Source organism: Centropristis striata, chromosome 19 (genome assembly GCF_030273125.1).
Source record: "Centropristis striata isolate RG_2023a ecotype Rhode Island chromosome 19, C.striata_1.0, whole genome shotgun sequence".
NCBI classification, from domain to species: Eukaryota; Metazoa; Chordata; class Actinopteri; order Perciformes; family Serranidae; genus Centropristis; species Centropristis striata.
In genome coordinates, this window is record NC_081535.1 from 26,043,440 (window position 1) to 26,064,827 (window position 21,388).

General features: G+C 37.5%; 1 protein-coding gene across 1 annotated transcript; it reads right to left on the bottom strand.

Moving 5' to 3' along the window:
• Positions 1 to 5,243: 5,243 nt before the first annotated feature.
• LOC131992184 (golgin subfamily A member 6-like protein 24) lies at positions 5,244 to 16,052 on the bottom strand. The gene is made up of 8 exons (XM_059357669.1): positions 15,919 to 16,052; positions 14,718 to 15,144; positions 12,023 to 12,262; positions 11,100 to 11,341; positions 7,146 to 7,422; positions 6,597 to 6,698; positions 5,514 to 6,308; positions 5,244 to 5,273 (listed from the first exon to the last, which is right to left on the bottom strand). Exons 1-8 carry the CDS (start codon positions 16,050 to 16,052, stop codon positions 5,244 to 5,246), a joined length of 2,247 nt encoding a protein of 748 aa, XP_059213652.1.
• Positions 16,053 to 21,388: the final 5,336 nt, after the last annotated feature.

The window sequence follows — 21,388 nt, forward strand, 5'->3', positions numbered from 1 at the left end:
GTGGGTTTGACTCTCATTGTGGAGAAATAAAAAGACTGAAGTGAGATGAATAGACTGAGAATTTCCTCTTGTTGGACAAAACAATTCTTCATCAAATTTAATTTTATCGACACAAAATGCTAGTGATGTGCCAATGAAGCCTCATGAACCATTTCCATTATTTTCTGAGCCCACTAGATGGTGCTCTCTGTTCAAAAAAGAGCTGAAAGCACACTGCTTCAGCCTTTTCCTTTAAACCAATAGCACAATCTAGTGGGCTAAGAAAATAATGAAAATGGTTCATGAGGCTTCATTGGCACATCACTACAAAATGCAGTTAAACAGTTAAATTGCAATATATTGTATCTCAATACTCAACATATTACAAAATGCTTAAAATCGCATTAATATTGTATCATGACTTGAGTATCGGGATAACATCGTATTGTGGGGCGATGCGCTGATTCACACCTCCTATGACATGTGAAGACTGTTGTGACCATGATTGTGGACTTCCTAAGGTTGTAGGGGAAAAAAACGGGTATGCTGGTGTAAGACCTGTTATTCATTTATCAATAAATATTATATAATGAGTGAATTACAGTTGCTTGATCACAGTTCTCGGGAGAAAAGAGTTCAGTTACCTGCAGAGTTGCTGCATTTGCATGTTGTTGTTTTTTCACAAACAGATGTAAATTTGACCTTTGGAGACAGCAGGATAAACTGTCTTCAACCTCACTAAGAAAGAAGTGTTGAGCAGTTAAACCAACTTTATTTACTGGAAGAACATTTGGCTACTCGACTTTTGACTTTAATGAATGCAGTTTAATATTTATACATTATGTTCTTTACAACAATGCATTACACAAAATTTTAAGACTGATGTCTGCATCGTCTTCACATGGACACCACTGAACAGGACATTTCACCTCTGACAAACTTTGACAAATCATCATTAACGTGCGTCATCTCTCTTAAAGTGCTTCATATTTCCAAACTGTCACAACCTCATGTATACATTTGCTGTTCGGCCAATCAACCCTCCGACAAAATATCAACCTCAAAATCTTTCCTCAGCAGCTTTTTAGGACATAATATACCAGTGTTATTCTCCACAATCGACCCTGTGAATCCCTCGATTCAAACTTGAAGTCATGTTGAACTTTGGGGGAACATGATGTTTGTTTAGTACAAATATTACACATCTAGCAATGGAGAAAAGTACATTAGACATTGTGTGACAAAGGACAGTGGAATCAGCTACAATGGTGCAAGAGACAGAATGAATTAGTCCACATTGAGACAATATTGTTGTTATATTCTTTTATTGGGATACCTATGGGCTGAAATATGTGCCAGCAGAAACTGAATTTGAATTATTTATATTTTAATTTTAACTGCTTAACTTGAATAATTGCATTGAAAAACTGAATCTCAATTGTAATTGAAATTTGTATTGTTCAATTTGAATCATTGCATTGAAAAACTGAATCTGAATTGTAATTGAAATTGAATTTATTAGTTTGGAACTGAACATTCAGTTCTCACAATTCAAATTCAGTTCGCAAAAATTCAATTTAAATTTTCTGCAATGAAGACACACAGAGCGCCTCTTCGGCCAATCAGCACCTCTGGTTTTTTGTTGTTGTAACATTTGTTGCTACCCAGTTGCCATAGCGCCTCTTCAGCCAATCCATGGTCAAGCCAGTCTAACTTCTTCCTCCGTTTCGTGGCAACCAGGTGACAACAAATGTTACAAAAGTAAACAGAGGTGCTGATTGGCAAAAGAGGCGCTATGGCAACCAGGTGGCAACAAATGTTACAAAAGAAAACGGAGGTGCTGATTGGCCGAAGAGGCACCATGGTTACCAGGTGGCAACTAATGTTACAAAAGAAAACGGAGATGCTGATTGGCCGAGGAGGTGTTCTGTGTATCTGCACTCGGTTGCTCTGCCTCAACTACCCGCAGAAAATTGAAACTGAATTGTGCGAACTGAATTTGAATTGTGAATGAACTGAATTCAAGTTAAGCAATTCAAATTCAAATATAAATTCAAATTGAGTTTCTGGTGGCACATATTTCAGCCCATAGATACCTCCTTGTGCGTTATTTTCCACCTCTTACCCTGACAGCTTTTTATTTAATGCTTTTTACAGATCAGTTTAATAAAACAGTCTTATGAGTAGAGCTGTAACTCATATAAGGAGAAGCTGCCAAAATCCAAAAATAAATAAACAATGCCATGAATAAATGAATAAGCTATTAAATGTAGCAAAAAAAAATATTTTCGTTTAATTTATTTATTCATCTCTGTATTATTTACCTAATGAATTTCCTATTTAATTCCCCCTCTTACTTATTTACTTTAGATTATTAAAAAAAAGAATATTAATTAATTTTTGTACTTATATATATATATGTATGTATAATATACATATTTTTTTATATGTCTTGCCTATGTATTTATATCTGTATTATTTTCCCTTTGTTTTTTCCTCTGTATTTATTTCCTCAAACTTATTTCTGTATTAAAAAACAACAACATTTTAAATAAATAAATAAATGATGAATTAAATATGAAAGTAATTAAACAGGGGGGTTAGGTAAAAAAAAAAAGTGAAGAAGCAAATTCAAACAGATATATTAATTTGTCATAATTTATCTATTACTTTATATTTCAAAATGTTCCGTTTGGTACATCTCAAGGTAAAGTTAATAATTTATTTATTTATTCATTCATTTTGTCTTTTTGCAGCTTCCATACTCATCAGGCTGTGTTTTCAACATGGGGAATATGAGTACACAAAATCAATTAAAAACAAAAAGGATTTTTAAAGATGGTACCAGCTCAATACTTTCTTTAAGAAACAGTTCTCTTCTTCACATTTTACAGAAGCAGAAGTTCTCAGGGGAAACTGTAGTAGGACTCAGACAATCATACAGGTTATATAAAAGCCAGCATTTCAGGCAGATTGGCTACCATTTTAATTAGAGGTAAAACTGAAATTGAGAGCACCATGAAGCTGAGGTCACAGAATCTAAGCGTGCTGCTGGATGCTCAGTAAATCTTTAGAGTAGAAACATAAAAAGTAAAAAAAAAAAATACTGTAAAGCATTACTTCTGCTGCTACGTAATGCTGTGCTCACACCAAAGGTAAAGGGTTCATTTTTACCGTGCATTAGTGATGTGCCAGTGAAGCTTCATGAACCAATGTCATTATTTTCTGAGTCCACTAGATGGTGCTCTATGTTTAAGAAAGAGCTGAAAGCACACTCAATTACCATAGCTTCAGCCTTTTTCTTGAAATCAATAGCACCATCTAGTGGGCTCAGAAAATAATGACAATGGTTCATTAGGCTTCATTGGAACATCACTACCGTGCATTACTGTACGAGGCTCACTGTTGTAGAGGCCAGCAACGTTTCTTTATGCCATTTCTTCTGTCACTAACCTCGGTAGGAAAATGCAGTCGTGTCTGGGTTTAGAGCCAACAAGTTCTCCAAGCTAAACTTCAGAAGAGGTCGTGAGTCAGTACCACAAATTATGACACATATGTACGTATCACGGCTCATGGTACAGCAGCTCGTTCTAAAAGTAGCACACAAGTCGCACACTCGCGGTTGTAAAAAAGGCTGCAGTTTCTGTGGATTTATGTTATAAAACCACTGACCTAGGTTGTTGTATTTTGGATAATTATAAGAAGGCAGATAGCCAATGTGTTTTTCTCCACTGTAGCTGTCTTTCTCACAGACAGACCTGAGACAGCACGTTCCTACAGAAGTTATCATGTTTAGGCTTTGTAGCTCATAGATACTCGCCTGTAACGACAACACACACAAACACATTGTGGATCACAACCTTCTAACTTCACCTGTGACCTTAATGAAGGCCTGCTGCATTGAGACCATTTTTTTTTCCTGCGGTATGTGTTTACTCTTGGGCTTCCAAACTGCGAAACTGTGACCTTTACAGCATTAAAAAAGACAGTTTCAACAGAAAATAAATGTACGTAAATGGCAGAAGTGAAGTAGTTATCAGGGTCATGAGTAAAAAAAAATTTAATTTACGTTCAAAAATGTGATTTATTTAATTTTACTTAAAAAACATTTACTTTTGTTTTCACACAGGACTGGTCGATCCATCTACCACCCCAGCCTCCAACCGAAGGCTGGAATCCCGCTAGATGTTGGCGGACGCATTACAGTGAACGGTGAAATACGTAAATATAGCTTGTTTTTCGCTGCCTGTACTGTACACACGACCTATGCTGATGTTTTGAAGGGAGAACAGGCTGTTACAGCATCATTCAGAGGCTTACCCCTAAAAACCACCGGGCCTGTCTGCGGTGCGTTGCGCGAGTAATGTCAGCGTATCAACCTCCACCGGCTCGGTAGTACTCCGTTTCAGACGCGACCACATGTGCATTATGCGTCTGTTCTACTTTCGAAGCTCAACGCAAGTAGCACGCATCAAGCTGGATAGAGAGCGGCTAATTCTGACAGGAAGTCAGACAGTAATTGCAGAGTGCATCCGGTCATTTTTCTAAATAAAACACCATGAGCAGACATTATGGCTAAATGCTTTTGTTAACTAAAACACAGACGCCAAGCTTTCAAACACGTAGCTTATAACTGTAATTTAGGCAGTGAATGGAAGTACAGAGGCTATAGCATAAAAGGTATGAAACAACAACAAACAAGTTAAAATCACACAAAAAACACAAAAGACATTTAACTATGAAGCCTACTTACCCATGGTAGAAGAGCAAATTTCGATGAAAACGATCAAATCAGAAAGTAAACACTGTCGGACAAAAGGTAAACACTGTGGTGCACGCAAGTCGCGCTGCTTTTTAAACGCTCCCGGTGGGTGACACCGTGTGGAGGACGGACCAAATACGCAAATCTCACGGAACGTGCCGCGGACGGGCCCAGTGGATTTTTGTTGTTAAACATCTCCTCACCTCCTGCAAGAACTGCATTTCAATGACTACATGCAGAAGAACGTTACTGAAAGGCTTCCACAAGATAGCATCACACAATTTTGTTGAAAACGAGCAAATTATCGGATTCATATGATCGGCATTGTCCAGTGGACGTCTTTGCATTGACCATGTATGTTATCGCACTGTGCAAATAATGTGCTTGGTGTTTGTTGTGAACACACCATCTGTCGTAAAGTAATCAATTACTTTCAATATGTAATTTGCAATGATGACCTTCCTTAATACAGGTAAATGTACAAGAATTTGCCTTTATACGATCAAAACTCTGGATTAAAGTCAGGAACCGCCTGCCGAGTGTGAGACATGAAAACTTGTCAATAGCAGCTTTTGGTTCTACGGACGTTTTTTGACACATTCAATAGTTTTATCCAACACTTCTGACTTCTATTGGCTCCAACATTTAAAGAAGTTTAAAGGCGTTTCACAAATCATAGTCTTTGAGCTTTAATCTTTCAACGATCCTCTTCCTCCTCGTCCTCATCCTCTTCTTCTTCTTCTTCTTCTTCTTCTTCTTCTTCAGTGTCTGCATCCTTGGTCATCTTCCAGCTGAGAGTCCACTCTGCCTTGGGCATGGCGTCCTCTTGGTGCATCAGTCCCATGTATCTCTGACTGCGGTGCTCGGTGGAGAAACACACCACCTCACCCTCGTCCAGCTTCTTCCAGCGACAAATCCTCCACGACTCTTTCCAAGCCTGCAGCTCCTCCAAATCCTCCTCCTCTTCTTCTTCAAATTCATCTCCCACTCTGTGAGCCTTGGCCACCATCCACGAGTGCTTCCAGGAGGAGAAGGAGGCGTTCAGCTTATGGAACTGCAGATGGAGCGGGACGTCCGGTTTACATTTGTTTTTTCGTTTCTTGACTTTGTCCTCTTCTTTCTCGTCTACGTCCTTTTGGCTGTCCTCCTCTACTTCTTCAGTGTCTTCTTTATCCTCCTCCTCATCAGCTTCTTCCTCCTCCTCCTCTTCCTCCTCAACTTCTTCCTCCTCCTCCTCCTCCACTTCTTCGTCCATTTCTTTTTTGTCCACTTCTGTGTCCTCGTCTTCGTCTGCTTCTTTCTTTTTGTCCTCTTCATCCTCCTCCTCCTCTTCTATCTCGTTTTCCTCCTCTTTATCTTTCCATTCTCCATCTAACTCTTCCTTTTCATCCTTCTCTTCTACTTCTTCATCAATGTCCTCATCTTCTTCCTCTTCTGCTTCACTGTCTTTATCCTCCTTGACTACATCTTTTTCCTCCTCCTCCTCTACTTCATTTTCGTCCTCTTCGTCTGTCTTTTCCTCCTCCTTATTTACTTGGTCTGTCTTGTCTTTTTCCTCCTCCTCCTCCTCCTCCTCCGTGTCTACTCGATCTGTCTTTTCTTTTTCCTTTGCTTTTGTGTCCTCTTCTTCCTCCTCTACTTCTTCCTTCTCCTCATCTGATTCATTGTCCTTATCCTCTCCATCTTCATCCTCCTCTCTGTTTTGTTTGATGTTTTTCTGCTCCTCCTCTTCCTCCTCCTCCTCCTCCTCCTCTGCATCCTCCATCAGCACTTGATTGTCATTTTCCTTCTCAGCATCTTCCTCCTCTTTCCTCTCACATATGTCTTTGTCCTCCTCCTCCTCTTTGTCTTCTACTTCATGTTCCTTTTCCTTCTTCACATCTTTATCCTCTTCCTCTTCCTCCTCCTCCTCCTCCTCCTCCTCTTCCTCCTCTTCCTCCTCCTCCTCCTCCTCTTCCTCGCCCCATACTTTAAACTCTTCATTGGACAAAGAGGTAACTGAGGATGGAGCAGTAATAAATTCCATCTCTTCACTGGTGACTCGATCATCATCTTCTTCCAACTCCTTCTCATCTACTCCTTCATCCTCATCCTCCTCATCTTCTTCATCCGCCTTCTTGTCTTCCTTCTCCATGTGAACATCAATATCCCACTCCTCCTGTTCTTCTTCTTCTTTGTCCTCCTCATTTTCACAAACACCTTTGTCCTTCTCATCTACTCCCTCATCCTCCTCCTCGTCTTCTTCATCGGCCTTCTTGTCTTTGTCTTCTGTCTCCTTGTGAACATCTATTTCTGACTCCTCTTGTTCTTCTTCTTTGTCCTCCTCATTTTCACAAACATCTTCTTTGTCCTCCTCATCTGCTTCTACATCCTCCTCATTGTCCACTCCTTCATCCTCCTCCACCTCCTCCTTCTCCTCCTCCTCTTCTTCCTCCTCCTCCTCCTCCTCCTCCTCTGTGCCAACCATCCCCTCGTCCTCTTCTACCTCCTCCTGCGTCTCCTCCAGTTCTTCCTCCACTGGTTCGATCCATCCTTTAGGGACCCTCCAGCCCTCCTCCCACTCTGTGCTGTCAGTGATCTCCTGGTCCAGCTGTGCTGTGAGGAGCAGGTTGATGTTTTTACGTCTCTGAGTCAACATGGTGCTGTGTCGGTGATGGGACTGCAGCGAAGCATGGCACCACCTGTGGATATAGTCAGAGTGATATATTATTATTCTGACTGCTGACAAATTCCCTGTTACACACTGCAAAAAAGGCGTGTCTAAAAACAAGATAAAAACACTAAATCTGAGGGAAATGATCTTGCTGCATGGACAGATAATTTCACTTGACAAGATTTCTTAAATTAAGATTGTTAAATCTAGAAATAAGCATGTTGTATGCCATGTACGCCTCCCAATTCAGCAAGATGAGAACCAGCACTCCTTACACTGTAAATGGAGTTTCAAAAAGTCTTCTCCTTGTCTGGGGTTTTTCAAAAGCTCAGTTTTTGTGCTCTAAACTGCGGATTTAGTGTGTTCCATAGGAAGAAATACAAAAAATGACCACTGAATTTTAACATTTCTGCATACTGGTGTCACTAAACAGTGCATACTACCATATAGATATCACTGGAAACAAAATTTTGTGGATTCAATGGGCCCAATCATATTCACTGTATAAAATGAGCTGCTGTGACCTCTAGGATAATCACAGCCTCATGGATCTTTACAACCACAAACTACAGATCGAGAGCTTTCGGAGGATGTGTAGCTTTCCTAGGAATGTTAACAAAAAGGGGGTTTCTCCAAAATGCCTTAAGCTCTTGTAATCAAATCAAAGCATGGGCTACTGGTGTATTGGTGTGATATACTGGGTGGGTTTTTGACCATTTTTACCCATTCTTGATATGAAGAAAATGGCCTAATTCAGGAGCATATGCGTTGAACAACAACAATAAGTCATTCAAATTATTTTCTGGTTACAGCTTTCAGATGATGTACACCACTTCCATGTGGTATTTCTTGTTGACCTGCTATCTCCCCCTAAAAATCTACTTCCCACAACCACCAATTCTCAATAAAAGGGGGCAGAATGATAAGGGGTTAAAATTTCAACTTAAAGTTTCCACTGCAACTACCTGCAGACAACCTGTCCTATCAGTTTTTACTTCAACATGATACAGAAACAAAGTGCTGTTTGAAGTACTGAACAGCTCAGCTTCTAACAAACGTGGGAAAGGTCAATTGTTGCAGTTAACGGCTCCCCCATTCAACGTGATTTCATGTTAATGAGCCACCAGGACTTGAAAACAGTGTGTGGAAATGAATGACTTTGATGTGAACAATGGAAAATAACTGTCCTATCACAGATGACTATGTAAATAGTGTAACATTAGACACACAAGCTTTAGGATCACGAGAGGCAACACAGAGGCTGCTGTGAGTCTCTATGTGTGATAAAGGTTGAACTTTCCATGGTGTATTTCAGGAACACACTGCAACATACTGCACATAGTGTGCATACATTGTACATACATTTCATGGTAAAAATAGTTTCATAAAATAGGCCTGCAGTTTATTGTCATTCGAGCATTGATATTGTTATAATAAGGTTATTATAATGAGGCCCATAGCGCAGATAGCCCATGTGTTTGGCCCACAAGTCTGAGAGAGCACAGTTTATGTTCCCACAGAAGCAAGATGTGACTACAAGCTGTTTAGGCTTTGTTACTCATAGATACTTGCCTGTAAGATAACACACACACACACACACACACACACACACACACACATTGTGTATCACAATCATCGAACAAGGTGTTATATTATATGTGAATAATTATAAGAAGGCAGATGTGTTTTCCTTCACTGTAGCTCTCGTCTTTCTCTCACAGACAGACCAGAGACGGTGCTCTCACAGTATGTTATCATGTTTAGGCTTTGTAGCTCATATACGCGCCTGTAAGAACAACACACACACACACACACACACACACACATTGTGTATAGCCGTGTTTCCTTTAGGGGGAAAAGTGTCCACCGGGAGAGTCTCAGGCCGCACCCTTTCAAAAGTGTAATGTCTCCACTACAAGTTAGCCCCCAGAGGGATTTAGAGACTCTGGAGGGGACGTATGGTTTTCACCGTTGCTAACTGTGCACAATGTCAGCAGCTGAAAGCAGCATGGCTAATTATGCACAGAGTCTCCGCTGATCATGAACATAGTGATTGTTAATTAACGGCATCACTAACTGTGCACAGAGTATCTGGTGCTTGTTGTAAACAAACAGAGATCACTAAGTGAACACCTCTTGCAGCAGCAGCACATACACACTGTACTGCTACAGAGCTAACTGTAGCTAACTGCGGGTCGGAGGCCAGCTCGTTAAGAAGAGTAAGAAGGAGTTGCCTGATTTGTCTCCAGTCGCTTTCTTGCAAAATAGTCGCTAAGGGAGTCTGAAAAGTTGCTAAATTTAGCAACAAAGTCGCTAAGTTAGCAACACTGCTTCGCAGGCTTTTACAAATGGCGTGTGTTGTTGTGGCGTTGAGTACTACGTCACATCCTGCTTAGCGATGTAGCCAATCAGTAACCAGGCTGTTTTCAGGGGAGAAAAAAGGCCCTGCTTTTCTAGAGGGACTAAAAAAGTCCCGACAAAAGTCCGCTCCGGACTGCTCGTATTCAAATTAGGGACGTTTCGGTGAGTGAGACCCACCTCAATCCGGGTATTATCCGGTTGTGGAAACCGCCCTTATGACAACCTTCTAACGAGACTTGGACAGCTGTTGGCCTGTCCGTGTCATTGGTAACTGGCCAATAGAGTTCACTTCTCTAGAGGATTAAATTGTGAATTATAGTAAAAATCGGGGCTCATTATGACTGGGATCCTGTGAGAGCGATTTCAGTCTGAGTCCAGGGTTGCATAACTTTACCTGTGACCTGAATAAAGCCTGCAATGAGACCAGACTTTTTTCTCTGGTTGTGTTTACTCTTGGGCTTCCAGTTAACAAACCTGAACCCCATCATTTATAATAATGTAAATCTCTCTCAACATGTTTGTCTTGCAGTCTGGCTTTAGAACAGTTGACCTACATAGTAAGAGGGAAAATTCAGGATATTTATAAGATATGGACGCATTTCCTCACTTTTATGAACAACATAAAAATACAAGACTTTTTAAATTTTATTTTATCATTATGACTTAATTTATTAAGCATTTTTTAATTTTGTATACTATTATTATTATTATTTTTTTTTTATTTTTTTTATTTTTTATTTTTTTACTGATACAATTATTTATTTTCCTCCGAGAGGACTGTTGGTTATGAGCAGGAGGGAAGAGATTTTATGGCTGTTATTGGTAGTTGTGTTCATTGTGAGTTGTTTAATGAAAAACAAACAAAACTCAATAAAATATGTTTGACCTTGTACTGCTGCAACCTTTACATTAACAGGCTAATTCACACATGCTGTTCTGCCATCAGGTTTACATAAAGAGGTTAATTCCTGATAGATGCTTAACCCTCTGGAGTCTCCAAAAGCACCAAAGCATGGCTTCTTCATCACACCCAGACGTAAAGACAAAGCAGACCAAAAAAAGACACAAAAAGACTTAAAAAAACACAAAATGACCAAAAAAGACAGAAAATGACCAAAAAAGGACACAAAATGAGAAGACAGAATAACCAAAAAAAATACACACAGAAGACACAAAATGACAAAAAAAGACACAAAATAACTAAAAAAGACACAAAAAAGACACAAATGACCAAAAAAGACACAAAATGGCTTACAAAGACATGAAAAGGATTCAAAAATGGACAAAATAGCCCAAGACTCCATAGAGTTAACATTATGTAGCAGACACTCAGCACCAACCCACCTGATCTGCTGCCTGTATCCCCAGCAGGAGCTCCAGGTCTTGCTTCGTTCTTCTGCTTCCCTCAGAGGAGCTGCAGCGAGCAGCCAGGAGTCGCTCCAGCCGGGCAGGTACACCTCCTTTACCCTCGTCATCACTGTGGTTTCAGAGAAGCTTGCAGGAGGTGTCTCATCATCTGTGTCGTCTATCGATTCAAATTCTGCCCCAGAAAGTTTCCATGAATCCTCCCAGTACCAGAGCTCATCCTGATTGAGAAATACAACATGTATTTTAATAGGGATCCTGTATGGGCTGAAATATGTGCCACCAAAAACTGAATGTGAATTATTTATATTTGAATTTGAATTGCTTAACTTGAATAATTGCATTAAAACTGAATTTGAATCACATAATTTGAATTTGTATTGTTCATTTGAATCATTGCATTGAAAAACTGAAATTGAATTGTAATTTGAAATTTAATTTATTAGTTTGTAACCGAACATTTAGTTCTCACATTCCAAATTCAGTTCTCAAAATTCAATTTCAATTTCCTGTGATGAACATCCTGGTAGTTGAGGCAGAGCAATCGAGCACAGATACACAGAGCGCCTCTTTGGCCAATCAGCACCTATGTCTTCTGTGCTCGATTGCTCTGCCTCAACTACCTGAATGTTCAGTTACAAACTAATAAATTAAATTTCAAATTACAATTCAATTTCAGTTTTTCAATGCAATGATTCAAACTGAACCATACAAATTCAAATTACGTGATTCAAATTCAGTTTTTTAATGCAATTATTCAAGTTAAGCAATTCAAATTCAAATATAAATAATTCAAATTCAGTTTCTGGTGGCACATATTTCAGCCCATATCCTGGTTTCTATGACTCAATTCAAGCAAAAGACAAAAAGAAAACAGTAATTGTGATGGTTTTGATCCTTACCTGCATCTCTAGTTGTCGAATTTGGTCAACCTTGCTGACGCTGTGTTGGTAATCAGGCCAGATACAATCCCATTCCTTTTTCTCCTGTCTAAAGCGAAAGTTTATGAACTTCCATGTACGGGCCCAGACAGGAACAGACACTATTTCTATCTCCGGTGGGCTAGCTAGTTTTTTTTCGAACAAAATCTCCCACTTGAAATGTTTCTCCTCAGAGCACTCCAACGGGGTAGGACTCTTCACCTGGACACAAAAGAAGGTTCACTGAGTGTTAACTGGCCACTCTGCACCTGTTGAACAGTTCTCTGCTCTCTTGTGATCAGGGGAGGTTATGATGAATCAGCTTGAGATGGATTCTATAAACTGTACAACAAGATTGACAGCTCTTTCAATCACTCAGACATCAACATAAACATAAAGATGATAGGTAATCTAACTCAAGATCTATGCCCCAATTCTACACTGTATATCAGTACTATTGTATGCATCTAGGTGTAGCATCACATCTATAGTGCATGCCCACTGGAAAAAATTTAATTAAGTTTAAGATTCATTTTGTTTGATTTTTTTTTTGTGTCTGTGTGATGTAGATGGATTTGTATGATGGAATATCACAATAACTACGTTTTTAGAGTACAGATATGGATGCTAAAGAGTGGCTTGTTGCAATTGAATTTAAAGAGCAACGTTAAAGTTACAACTCCACCAATACGGCCAGATATGTAGTTCACATTACACAACTTCAGCCCAGATATTTCACTCACTGGTAGCAGCTCCCAGATCAGAGGCAAATCTGGCAAGTCTCACACAAGGTTATAATAGTTTTGGATTTTTCATTAGTTTTAGTTTCGTTGTGATTTTTTGTTTTCAAATTCAGTTCGTTTTAATTCGTTTCTAGAGTGAGTTTGCTAGTTTTAATTCGTTTTTATTTTTTGGAAAATGCTTAGTTTTAGTTTAGTTTTTATTAGTTTTAGTGTTAGTTTTTTTTGTAATGGGGTTTTTGTTGGGTGCCAGATTCAAAAAAGTCACAATAAATGTTGCCTTTATTTCCTTTGTCTGCCTTTGTCTCAGCCCCAATAAGTTTATTAAGTCATGAAAGCAGCTAGATGAAACATATTTCATATCAACCAAAAAGGTTTACATATGAAAAAAGTTGACAAAGACGAAAACTAAGGACATTTCCACTATAATTTTAGTTAGTTTTGTAACCACAAAATACAGTTTCAGTTAGTTAACCTTTTTTTTTTCTAAACTCTCGTTTTTATTTTTATTTCAGTTAACAAAAATGTTTTTTGAATTCGAGTTTTCGTTATTTCGTTAGTTTTCGTTTACTATAATAACCTTGGTCTAACATTAACATCTTACGTTCAGTGTTAATAACAAGGTAATCTCCGTCCATAGGATTCTAGATGAGCAGAACAAATGTGTTGTAAATGTCGTATTTTGATGTCAGTTTAGGTTCACAAAGCCAGGAGCTACATTTGTAGAGAGACGATGTAGTCTGCTGTTATTGTTATTGTAGTCATGGAGAACGGAGACGTTTCCAGACGTACACAGTGACGTAATACGTGGCTCTCGAGCCGGTGGAGAAGTAAACAGCTTCTTAGACGGTTCCCAAGTTGAACCAACTCAAACCAGTACCAGCCCAGCAAAATAACTAGGTTTGCGTTGGTCGAAAAGGGGTAAAAGAAATATACACAGCTACACCATTAGCAGTAGCAGCAAGAGTTTGCAGCTTTAGACCTAAAGCTAAAATTAAGATCGAGTTGCATTGTTCGAGTTGCTGCAAGAAGCAAGCTCCATCCTGTAGTCTCTCCCATCGGACCTGATCCATTACAACAGTCTCAACAGGTTAGGAATAGGGCTTGTAACTGGAGAGTCGCCGGTTTGAATCCCAGGACTGACAGACTGAAGTGCCCTTGAGCAAGGCACCTAACCCCCCTGCACAGCTCCTCGGGCGCAGTAATGTGCTGCCCACTGCTCCCTACATGGTGTGTTCACTTGTGTGTAAAAAGGATGGGTTAAATGCAGAGGTTGAATTTCCCCATTGTGGGATTAATAAAGTAATCTTCTTCTTCTTCTTCTTAAATTCACTACGCATTTTTGAGGACATTACAAAGTTTATTGGATATGTAACTGTAACATTACACAACACATTAATATACAGTACAGGCCAAAAGTTTGGACACACCTTCTCATTCAATGTTTTTCCTTTATTTTCATGACTATTGACATTGTAAATTCATCAAAACTATTAATGAACACATGTGGAATTATGTACTTAACAAAAAAGTGTGAAATAACTGAAAACATGTCTTATATTCTAGTAAGCAAAGGGTGGCTACTTTGAGGAATCAAAATACAAGACATGTTTTCAGTTATTTCATACTTTTTTTGTTAAGTACATAATTCCATATGTGTTTATTCATAGTTTTGATGCCTTCAGTGAGAATCTACAATGTAAATAGTCATGAAAATAAAGAAAAACGCATTGAATGAGATGGGTGTGTCCAAACTTTTGGCCTGTACTGTAGGTATTAGCTGAAAATAATAAATCATGTAAATCTTGCATGAAGGTGAACTATTCTGTCAATATATTTAAAGGTCTGAACCAGTGATACCTATCCAAAACACATGGTCCATAACTCATAAGAAAACTGACCAATGGTTTAGGTTTAGGCAGTTTGTGTCTCAGTACCTGTTTCCAGGAGTGACTCCATTTTTCTGCAGGAGACGCCCATTCAGCTTCTGGTTCACAGCCCTTTGGTTTGTACTTGGTGTTGTCAGTCAGCTCTATGGTTGTGAATCCTGGGACTCTGCTTTTCGTCTCTTTGTCCTTCAGGAAAAGATACTTTGGAGGTTTCAGGCTCATCCAGGAGTCTTTCCAGAGAATACTGAACGCATCCACGACAACTTTACGTTTTTGCTTGGGAAGTTTGGGCGTTTCGGGTCTCTTGGGAGGAGGCGGAGGAGGAGCAGGCTCATGTTTGGGTTTGGGAGGAGGAGGGACAACTTTGAATTTGATTTTGGATTTGTTATTTTCCTCATTATTTGCACCGCTGGTGAGCTTCTTGTATTCACTATCAGCAACAAGTGACCAGTGATAATTCCACTTTGAGGCAGATCTGCAGATGCAAAAAAAGAAAAAAAAAAGTTGTAAGAGAGGACAAGGAGAAACGTAGCATTGAGTTGTATGTAGTAGTAGTAGTATTAGTTCTACTTGTATGTGTATGCGCGTGTGTGTATACATACATATATATATATACATATATATATATATATATATATATACATACATACATATAAAAATAAGTATATATATATATATATGCAGCATATTTTATTTTGCATATATTAGACCAATTTTATCTTCAATTTCTTGTTCATTTTAATGCCTGGTACAACTAAAGGTCCATTTGTTTGGACAAATATAATGATAACAACAATAATAGCTGATAAGAGTTAAATCTAAGAGCTGATATCTAGACATTTTCCATGGTTTTCTTGATAATACCTAAAATCATTATCAAGATTCCATGAGTAGTGTTGCACAGTGTCGCCAGGTGAACTTCTAAAATGAGTATTACAACAACCACAGAGCTTAACAGCTCTTCATTTCAAACTCTTTCACTTTACAAAAAAGATAACAATAATTTATAATTAAAAAAACCCACAAAACCGTTTTCACTTGTTTTCACTGATGAAAAAACTTTTTTCCCCATCCGTTCTTATTCATGAACACAGAAAAATTTAGATCAGTCTGTGAAAAATAATGTGCAATAAATCTATATAAATAATGATAATAATAATTATTATAATAATAATGTGATATGATATGCCTCTCAGGGTTTCCATAGTAAAGTAATACAAAAACTTTTATTAACATCACATATTCTCACTCTTTGAAGGAGCTTTTCTTCCTAAATTCGGCCTCCTGTTTGTTCTGCTCCGCGATGCTCTGAGCTTTCTTCTCCCATTGGTCTCTCAGATTCCCGTTGCTGAACGTCCTCTTCTCCCCCTTTTTGGACAACATCCTTTAGTCTGAGAGGAGATCACACAAACAAACCAGAAACATCAGAAACAGCAGCAAATCTGTCACTCGTGCATTACGTTGAATTTCCACAGTATGCACTGTAAAAAAAAAAAATTAAAAAAAATTGTTTTTACGGTAAAAACCGTCAGACAACTTTACCGTAATAAATACGGTGCAACTTTTTCTAATATTACGGTAAAAGGATATTAGCACTGTTGATTTCCAGTTTAACCCTTTGATGCACAACATATTGACCCCCCTTCTAATGCACAACATCAGTCAAAAATTACCCTCATTCATTCCCCATGTTATTTAATGCTTACTGTGTGTTTCTGTGCTCTATCTTTTGATATCAACGTATTTTATGATTGAATATTCCAAGTATTCTTTAAATATCTTGTTTTTTGATAACAACAGATCATTATTTCCATTTTGCTTCTCATACTTTATGAAATTTTTTTTTTTGTATTATAACATAGCTAACTACTTGACTAAGTAGCTAGCTATTTAGCCAAGAAGTTAGCTAAGTAGTTAGCTTAGCAAGCTACTTAGCTAAATACTTGGCCAAGAAGTTAGCTAAGTAGTTAGCTTAGCAAGCTACTTAGCTAAATACTTGGCCAAGAAGTTAGCTAAGTAGTTAGCTTAACAAGCTACTTAGCTAAAAAAATGGATATGGGTCATTTTTGACCCATGTTGTGCATTAGAAGGGTAGTGACACAAAAAGGGATTTTATTAAAAAATGAATAAAGGAAAACTGAGGGATGTATGATGATTATAACAAACTAATTGAGGAAAACCTGGAATACTGAATGATGAAAATAATTTATTGCAAAGATATACCACATAAAAACTCACTGGGTCACTTTAGACCCATGTTGTGCATCAAAGGGTTAAGTTTGCCATTTTATTCCATATTATACTGTAAAAAAAAAAAAAAGTTTTTCCATCAAAAGAAACACTATTCGGCCATATGATTGACAAGAAAATACTTTATAAATGCTGAATAAATGAAAGATTTTACCATTAAATATGACAGTATATTTCTGTTAGAGATATGATGTTTAGTACATTTAACAGTGAGAAAAAGTATTTTTACAAAAAATAAATGCAAAAATGATGGCTTGTATATATATTACAGTATATTTTTGCTACAAACACGGTGACAGTGTATTTTACAGTGGAGTAATGTATTTCAAAAAATTAAAAAATGTAAAAAAATACAGTTTTTACTGATATATACATTTATGCTGTTTCATTGTTACTGAAACTGAATTAACCCATTTATCATTTTACGGTCTTTTACTGTCATGGTTTACATTTACCATTAAATATTACATTATATTTTTGTTAGAGATATGGTGTTTAGCACAATTAAAAGTGAGAAAAATATTTTTACAAAATATAAATGCAAAATTACAGTGATGGCTTATATATATATTACAGTATATTGCCAGTGTATTTTACAGTAGAGTAATGTTGTTTTTTAACTGTAAAAGAAAAACTGTTTTGGCTGATATATACATTTACAGTGTTTCATTGTTACTGACACTGCATCATGCCATTTATAATTTTACGGTCTTTTGCTGTCATGGTTTATAAGTTTTTCCACAATAAAATCTACAGACATTTTTAATGGTGTGATGCATTTCTCCCTTGACAGCTCATGGTGTGTTCAGGAGCTGGTAAAGAACTCCAGACATCTGACACTTAATGGTAAGTTGTTACTTTTACTACGGTACAAGCATCATCTCATAAAGATGTCAGGCATCTTTAAGTAATCCATCACAGTAAGGTCAACTACAACTGCAACTAATAGTTATTTCAGTAATGAACAGTCCACTCTTTTCTTTTAATAAGGCAAAAACCTTTCTTATGCACCCATCAATGTTTACAATCTAGGTAACACTGCTTTCATGAGATGTCCTTTATCAACTCATAGAAGGAAACATTAAAATTGTTCCATATTTTTAAAAGGTAAGAGGTAAAAGAACCTCGAAAAACATGTGTAGCCCCCGGAGCTAAAGAAATATTAAGGCACCACTGCTGTTAAAAAAAACGTTTGACTATGTCAACTAAATGAAACAGGAATTTTGAACAATTAGATTTTTTCTTTTGTAAACTCATGCAAATTGGCAAATCAGCATTTAACAAGAGAATGGTTAATTTGCATATTTAAATAAAATATGAAGAAATTAAGTATATAAGTAATAATACATTTCTATGATAATTCTCTTGCTGTGAATCCAGTTCAGGACTTCACAAAGTCATTCTCTTCTTTCTGACCCTTTCCCCTTCTGTTCCCTCAGTCAGTACATAAAGAGCACACAGACATAATATGAAACGTTATGTATACATGTGCATAATTCATGAGCTCCGGTATTCATACATACCTACAATGCAAGACAGACAAATAATTGTATTGGTCCAGTTTTGGTCCAGTTCTCAGTGCAGGGTCTTGTTGAAGACTGACTGGTCAGACTGTGACACCACACGACAGGCGTCACTCTATAATTAAACACAGTCAGCAGCAACGTGCTTCAAGCAGCAACAACAACAAGAAAACTCTACTGCACCGAGTCTGTACAGATGGAGATATTGCTTCTATTAGTGGATTTTCAGGTTAAAAATGTTTATTTGTTAATATATTATACACAACAACAAAATTTAACTTCTGAATTTAAATATACTCAGTTTAATAATTGTAAGACATCTACTTTTCATAAACCTTTTTTCTATTTAATTCTCATTTAGACTTTGACAATGACTTTGTCAATATTTTTTCTGAAAAAGAACAAAATGACAATGGGTTAATGGTAATTTATTGGTTGACTTAAAACCCACAATGTCAGACTGTTGTTGAACACACCAACAAATTGTATGAGGGGCCAAATAGGCCATGATTCATTCTTCCGTCTCACATTCACAATTTTACCTCTCACATTCACAATTTTACCTCTCACATTCACAATTTACTTCTCACATTCACACATTTTTTTCAAATGTGAGAGGTAGAACTGTGAATGTGAGAGCTATTTTTGTGAATGTGAGAGGTAAAATTGTGAATGTGAGAGGTAAAATTGTGTATGTGAGAGGTAAAATTGTTAATGTTAGAGGTAAAATTGTGAATGTGAGAGGTAAAATTGTGAATGTGAGAGATAAAATTGTGAATGTGAGAGGTAAAATTGTTAATGTTAGAGATAAAATTGAGAATGATAGAGATAACATTGTGAATGTGAGAGGTAAAATTGTGTATGTGAGAGGTAAAATTGTGAATGTGAGTAGTAAAATTGTGAATGAGAGAGATAAAATTGTGAATGTGAGACGTAAAACTGTGAATGTGAGATGTAAAATTGTGAATGTGAGAGGTAAAATTGTTAATGTTAGAGGTATTTTATGAATGTGAGAGGTAAAATTGTTAATGTTAGAGATAAAATTGTGAATGTTAGAGGTATTTTATGAATGTGAGAGGTAAAATTGTGAATGTGAGAGGTAAAATTTTGAATTTGAGAGGTATTTTTGTGAATGTGAGAGGTAAAATTGTGAACGTGAGTGGTGAAACTGTGGAGGTCTTTGTTTTTCCTTAACAGGAAATCAGGAGAAGAAATAGCAGATTTAAAGTAAATGTTGCCACCACAGACTCACTGACAGTGGTGGATTATCTTTCTCTAGTCTTTCAAGTTGACATCTTTGCAGAAATTACATGACACCAATGAAAATTAACCTAAAACTATACCATAGGCCTACTAGCCATAGACTCAGAGGTGTTAGGGAGAGTTCTGTGTAAAAATAAATCTGCAGACTTTAATCCCTGACTGACTGGAAGATGGACTCTGGGACTTAACAGTATCTGTTTTGATAATGATCGCGACATCTAAATAACCATGACTCAGAATAAGGAAATGATCTCAGCCTCCAGGCCCCTGCACATGATAATGTAACAGTGACCTCAACATCCTAAATGGGTATGGAGTGTAGTTTCTGCTCCTGGGATTACACAAAAATTGTGTTTCGATGGGGCTCGTTAGCAGCTTGGTCACAAACATAAGGACCTCTCTGTGAACTGGGCACATGTAACGAGGCTGATTGTAGAGCAGTAATATTTAGCTGTGATTTATTGTATTATAATTACCCAAAATATGTACATATAGTTCTTACCTGACATGTTTATCCTCATATATATTCCATTCCTGTAGCCCACGGTCATTTTTGTGTGTCCACATATTGGGCCGTCACACTAGCCTCCCCCTTTTTTTCAGTATATTGTTGCTACAAACACAGTGCCAATGTATTTTACAGTGGAGTAATGTATTTCAAAAAAATAAAAAAATAATAAAAATACTGTTTTGGCTGATATATACATTTACAGTGTTTCATTGTTACTGAAACTGAATTAACCCATTTATCATTTTACGGTCTTTTACTGTCATGGTTTAGCAGTTTTTCACCGTTAAATCTACATTTTTTACAGTGTAGCCTCCACCAGTTACACATAGATCAATTTAATATCCATCTGTCTCTAGAAAAGTCAACAAAGAAGCTTATTATAAATACTTAAACATTGGCAGAATGGCTGCTATCATAGTTGCTCACTTAACCATTAGCTGGGTTTGACTTTGCCTTATTTCATTAAATTAATTGACAAGGCTTGAAATGCTCTAAAAATAGAAGGGTGCTTCAAGCCCTAAGTGGGATTGTGTTCTTAATGCCGCTACCGCCTCCAGCCACAAACATCCAGACCATGCATACATGCCTGACCCAGCACAACAGAGTTCATCAGTCCAACAGTCTGATACCCTCCACCCCCTGCCCAGGCACAGAGACAGAGGCAGCCCCAGGCTTCCAAAATAAGAGCCCACAAAAGGTTAAGTTTTGTGACAAAGTGATGAGGAAAACATAACAGTAACTGTAGGAAGTTCTGTCCAATTCACATTAAGTAGAAATGTGTAGTTGGTAAAATATGTTTGCTGAATCACAGAGATTCTTTTAAATATTCAGAAATGATGGCAAATCTAATTTGTTTGGTTATCTTCTCAACTTGAGCTGTTGATCTTTCTGGTGTTAGTCCTCGCTAAATCCTGCGACCTGAAGTTTATGTTTTTGACTACCCACTTCTATCTGATTGGCAGCTCTCAAAAATTCTGTTGGCCTATCACATCCCAAATCCCACTGCAGTCGTAATGTAATCAAAGAGAAAAGTAATTTGTGTTATCTGCGCCACGATTATGTATGACAGGCCATATGGGCCATAATTCATTCTTTCCTCTCACATTCACAAAAAATACATATTTTTTTGAGTATGTGAGAAGTAAAATTGTGAATGGAGGAATTTTATGTGA

Excerpts from the sequence above, each read along its gene's own strand:
- LOC131992184 (XM_059357669.1), bottom strand. The coding sequence starts at position 16,052 with ATGTTGTCCAAAAAGGGGGAGAAGAGGACGTTCAGCAACGGGAATCTG. Across the intron at positions 12,263-14,717 it reads GGAGTCACTCCTGGAAACAG|GTGAAGAGTCCTACCCCGTT; the intron begins GTACTGAGACAC and ends TTTTGTGTCCAG. Across the intron at positions 11,342-12,022 it reads TTCGACAACTAGAGATGCAG|GATGAGCTCTGGTACTGGGA; the intron begins GTAAGGATCAAA and ends TTTCTCAATCAG.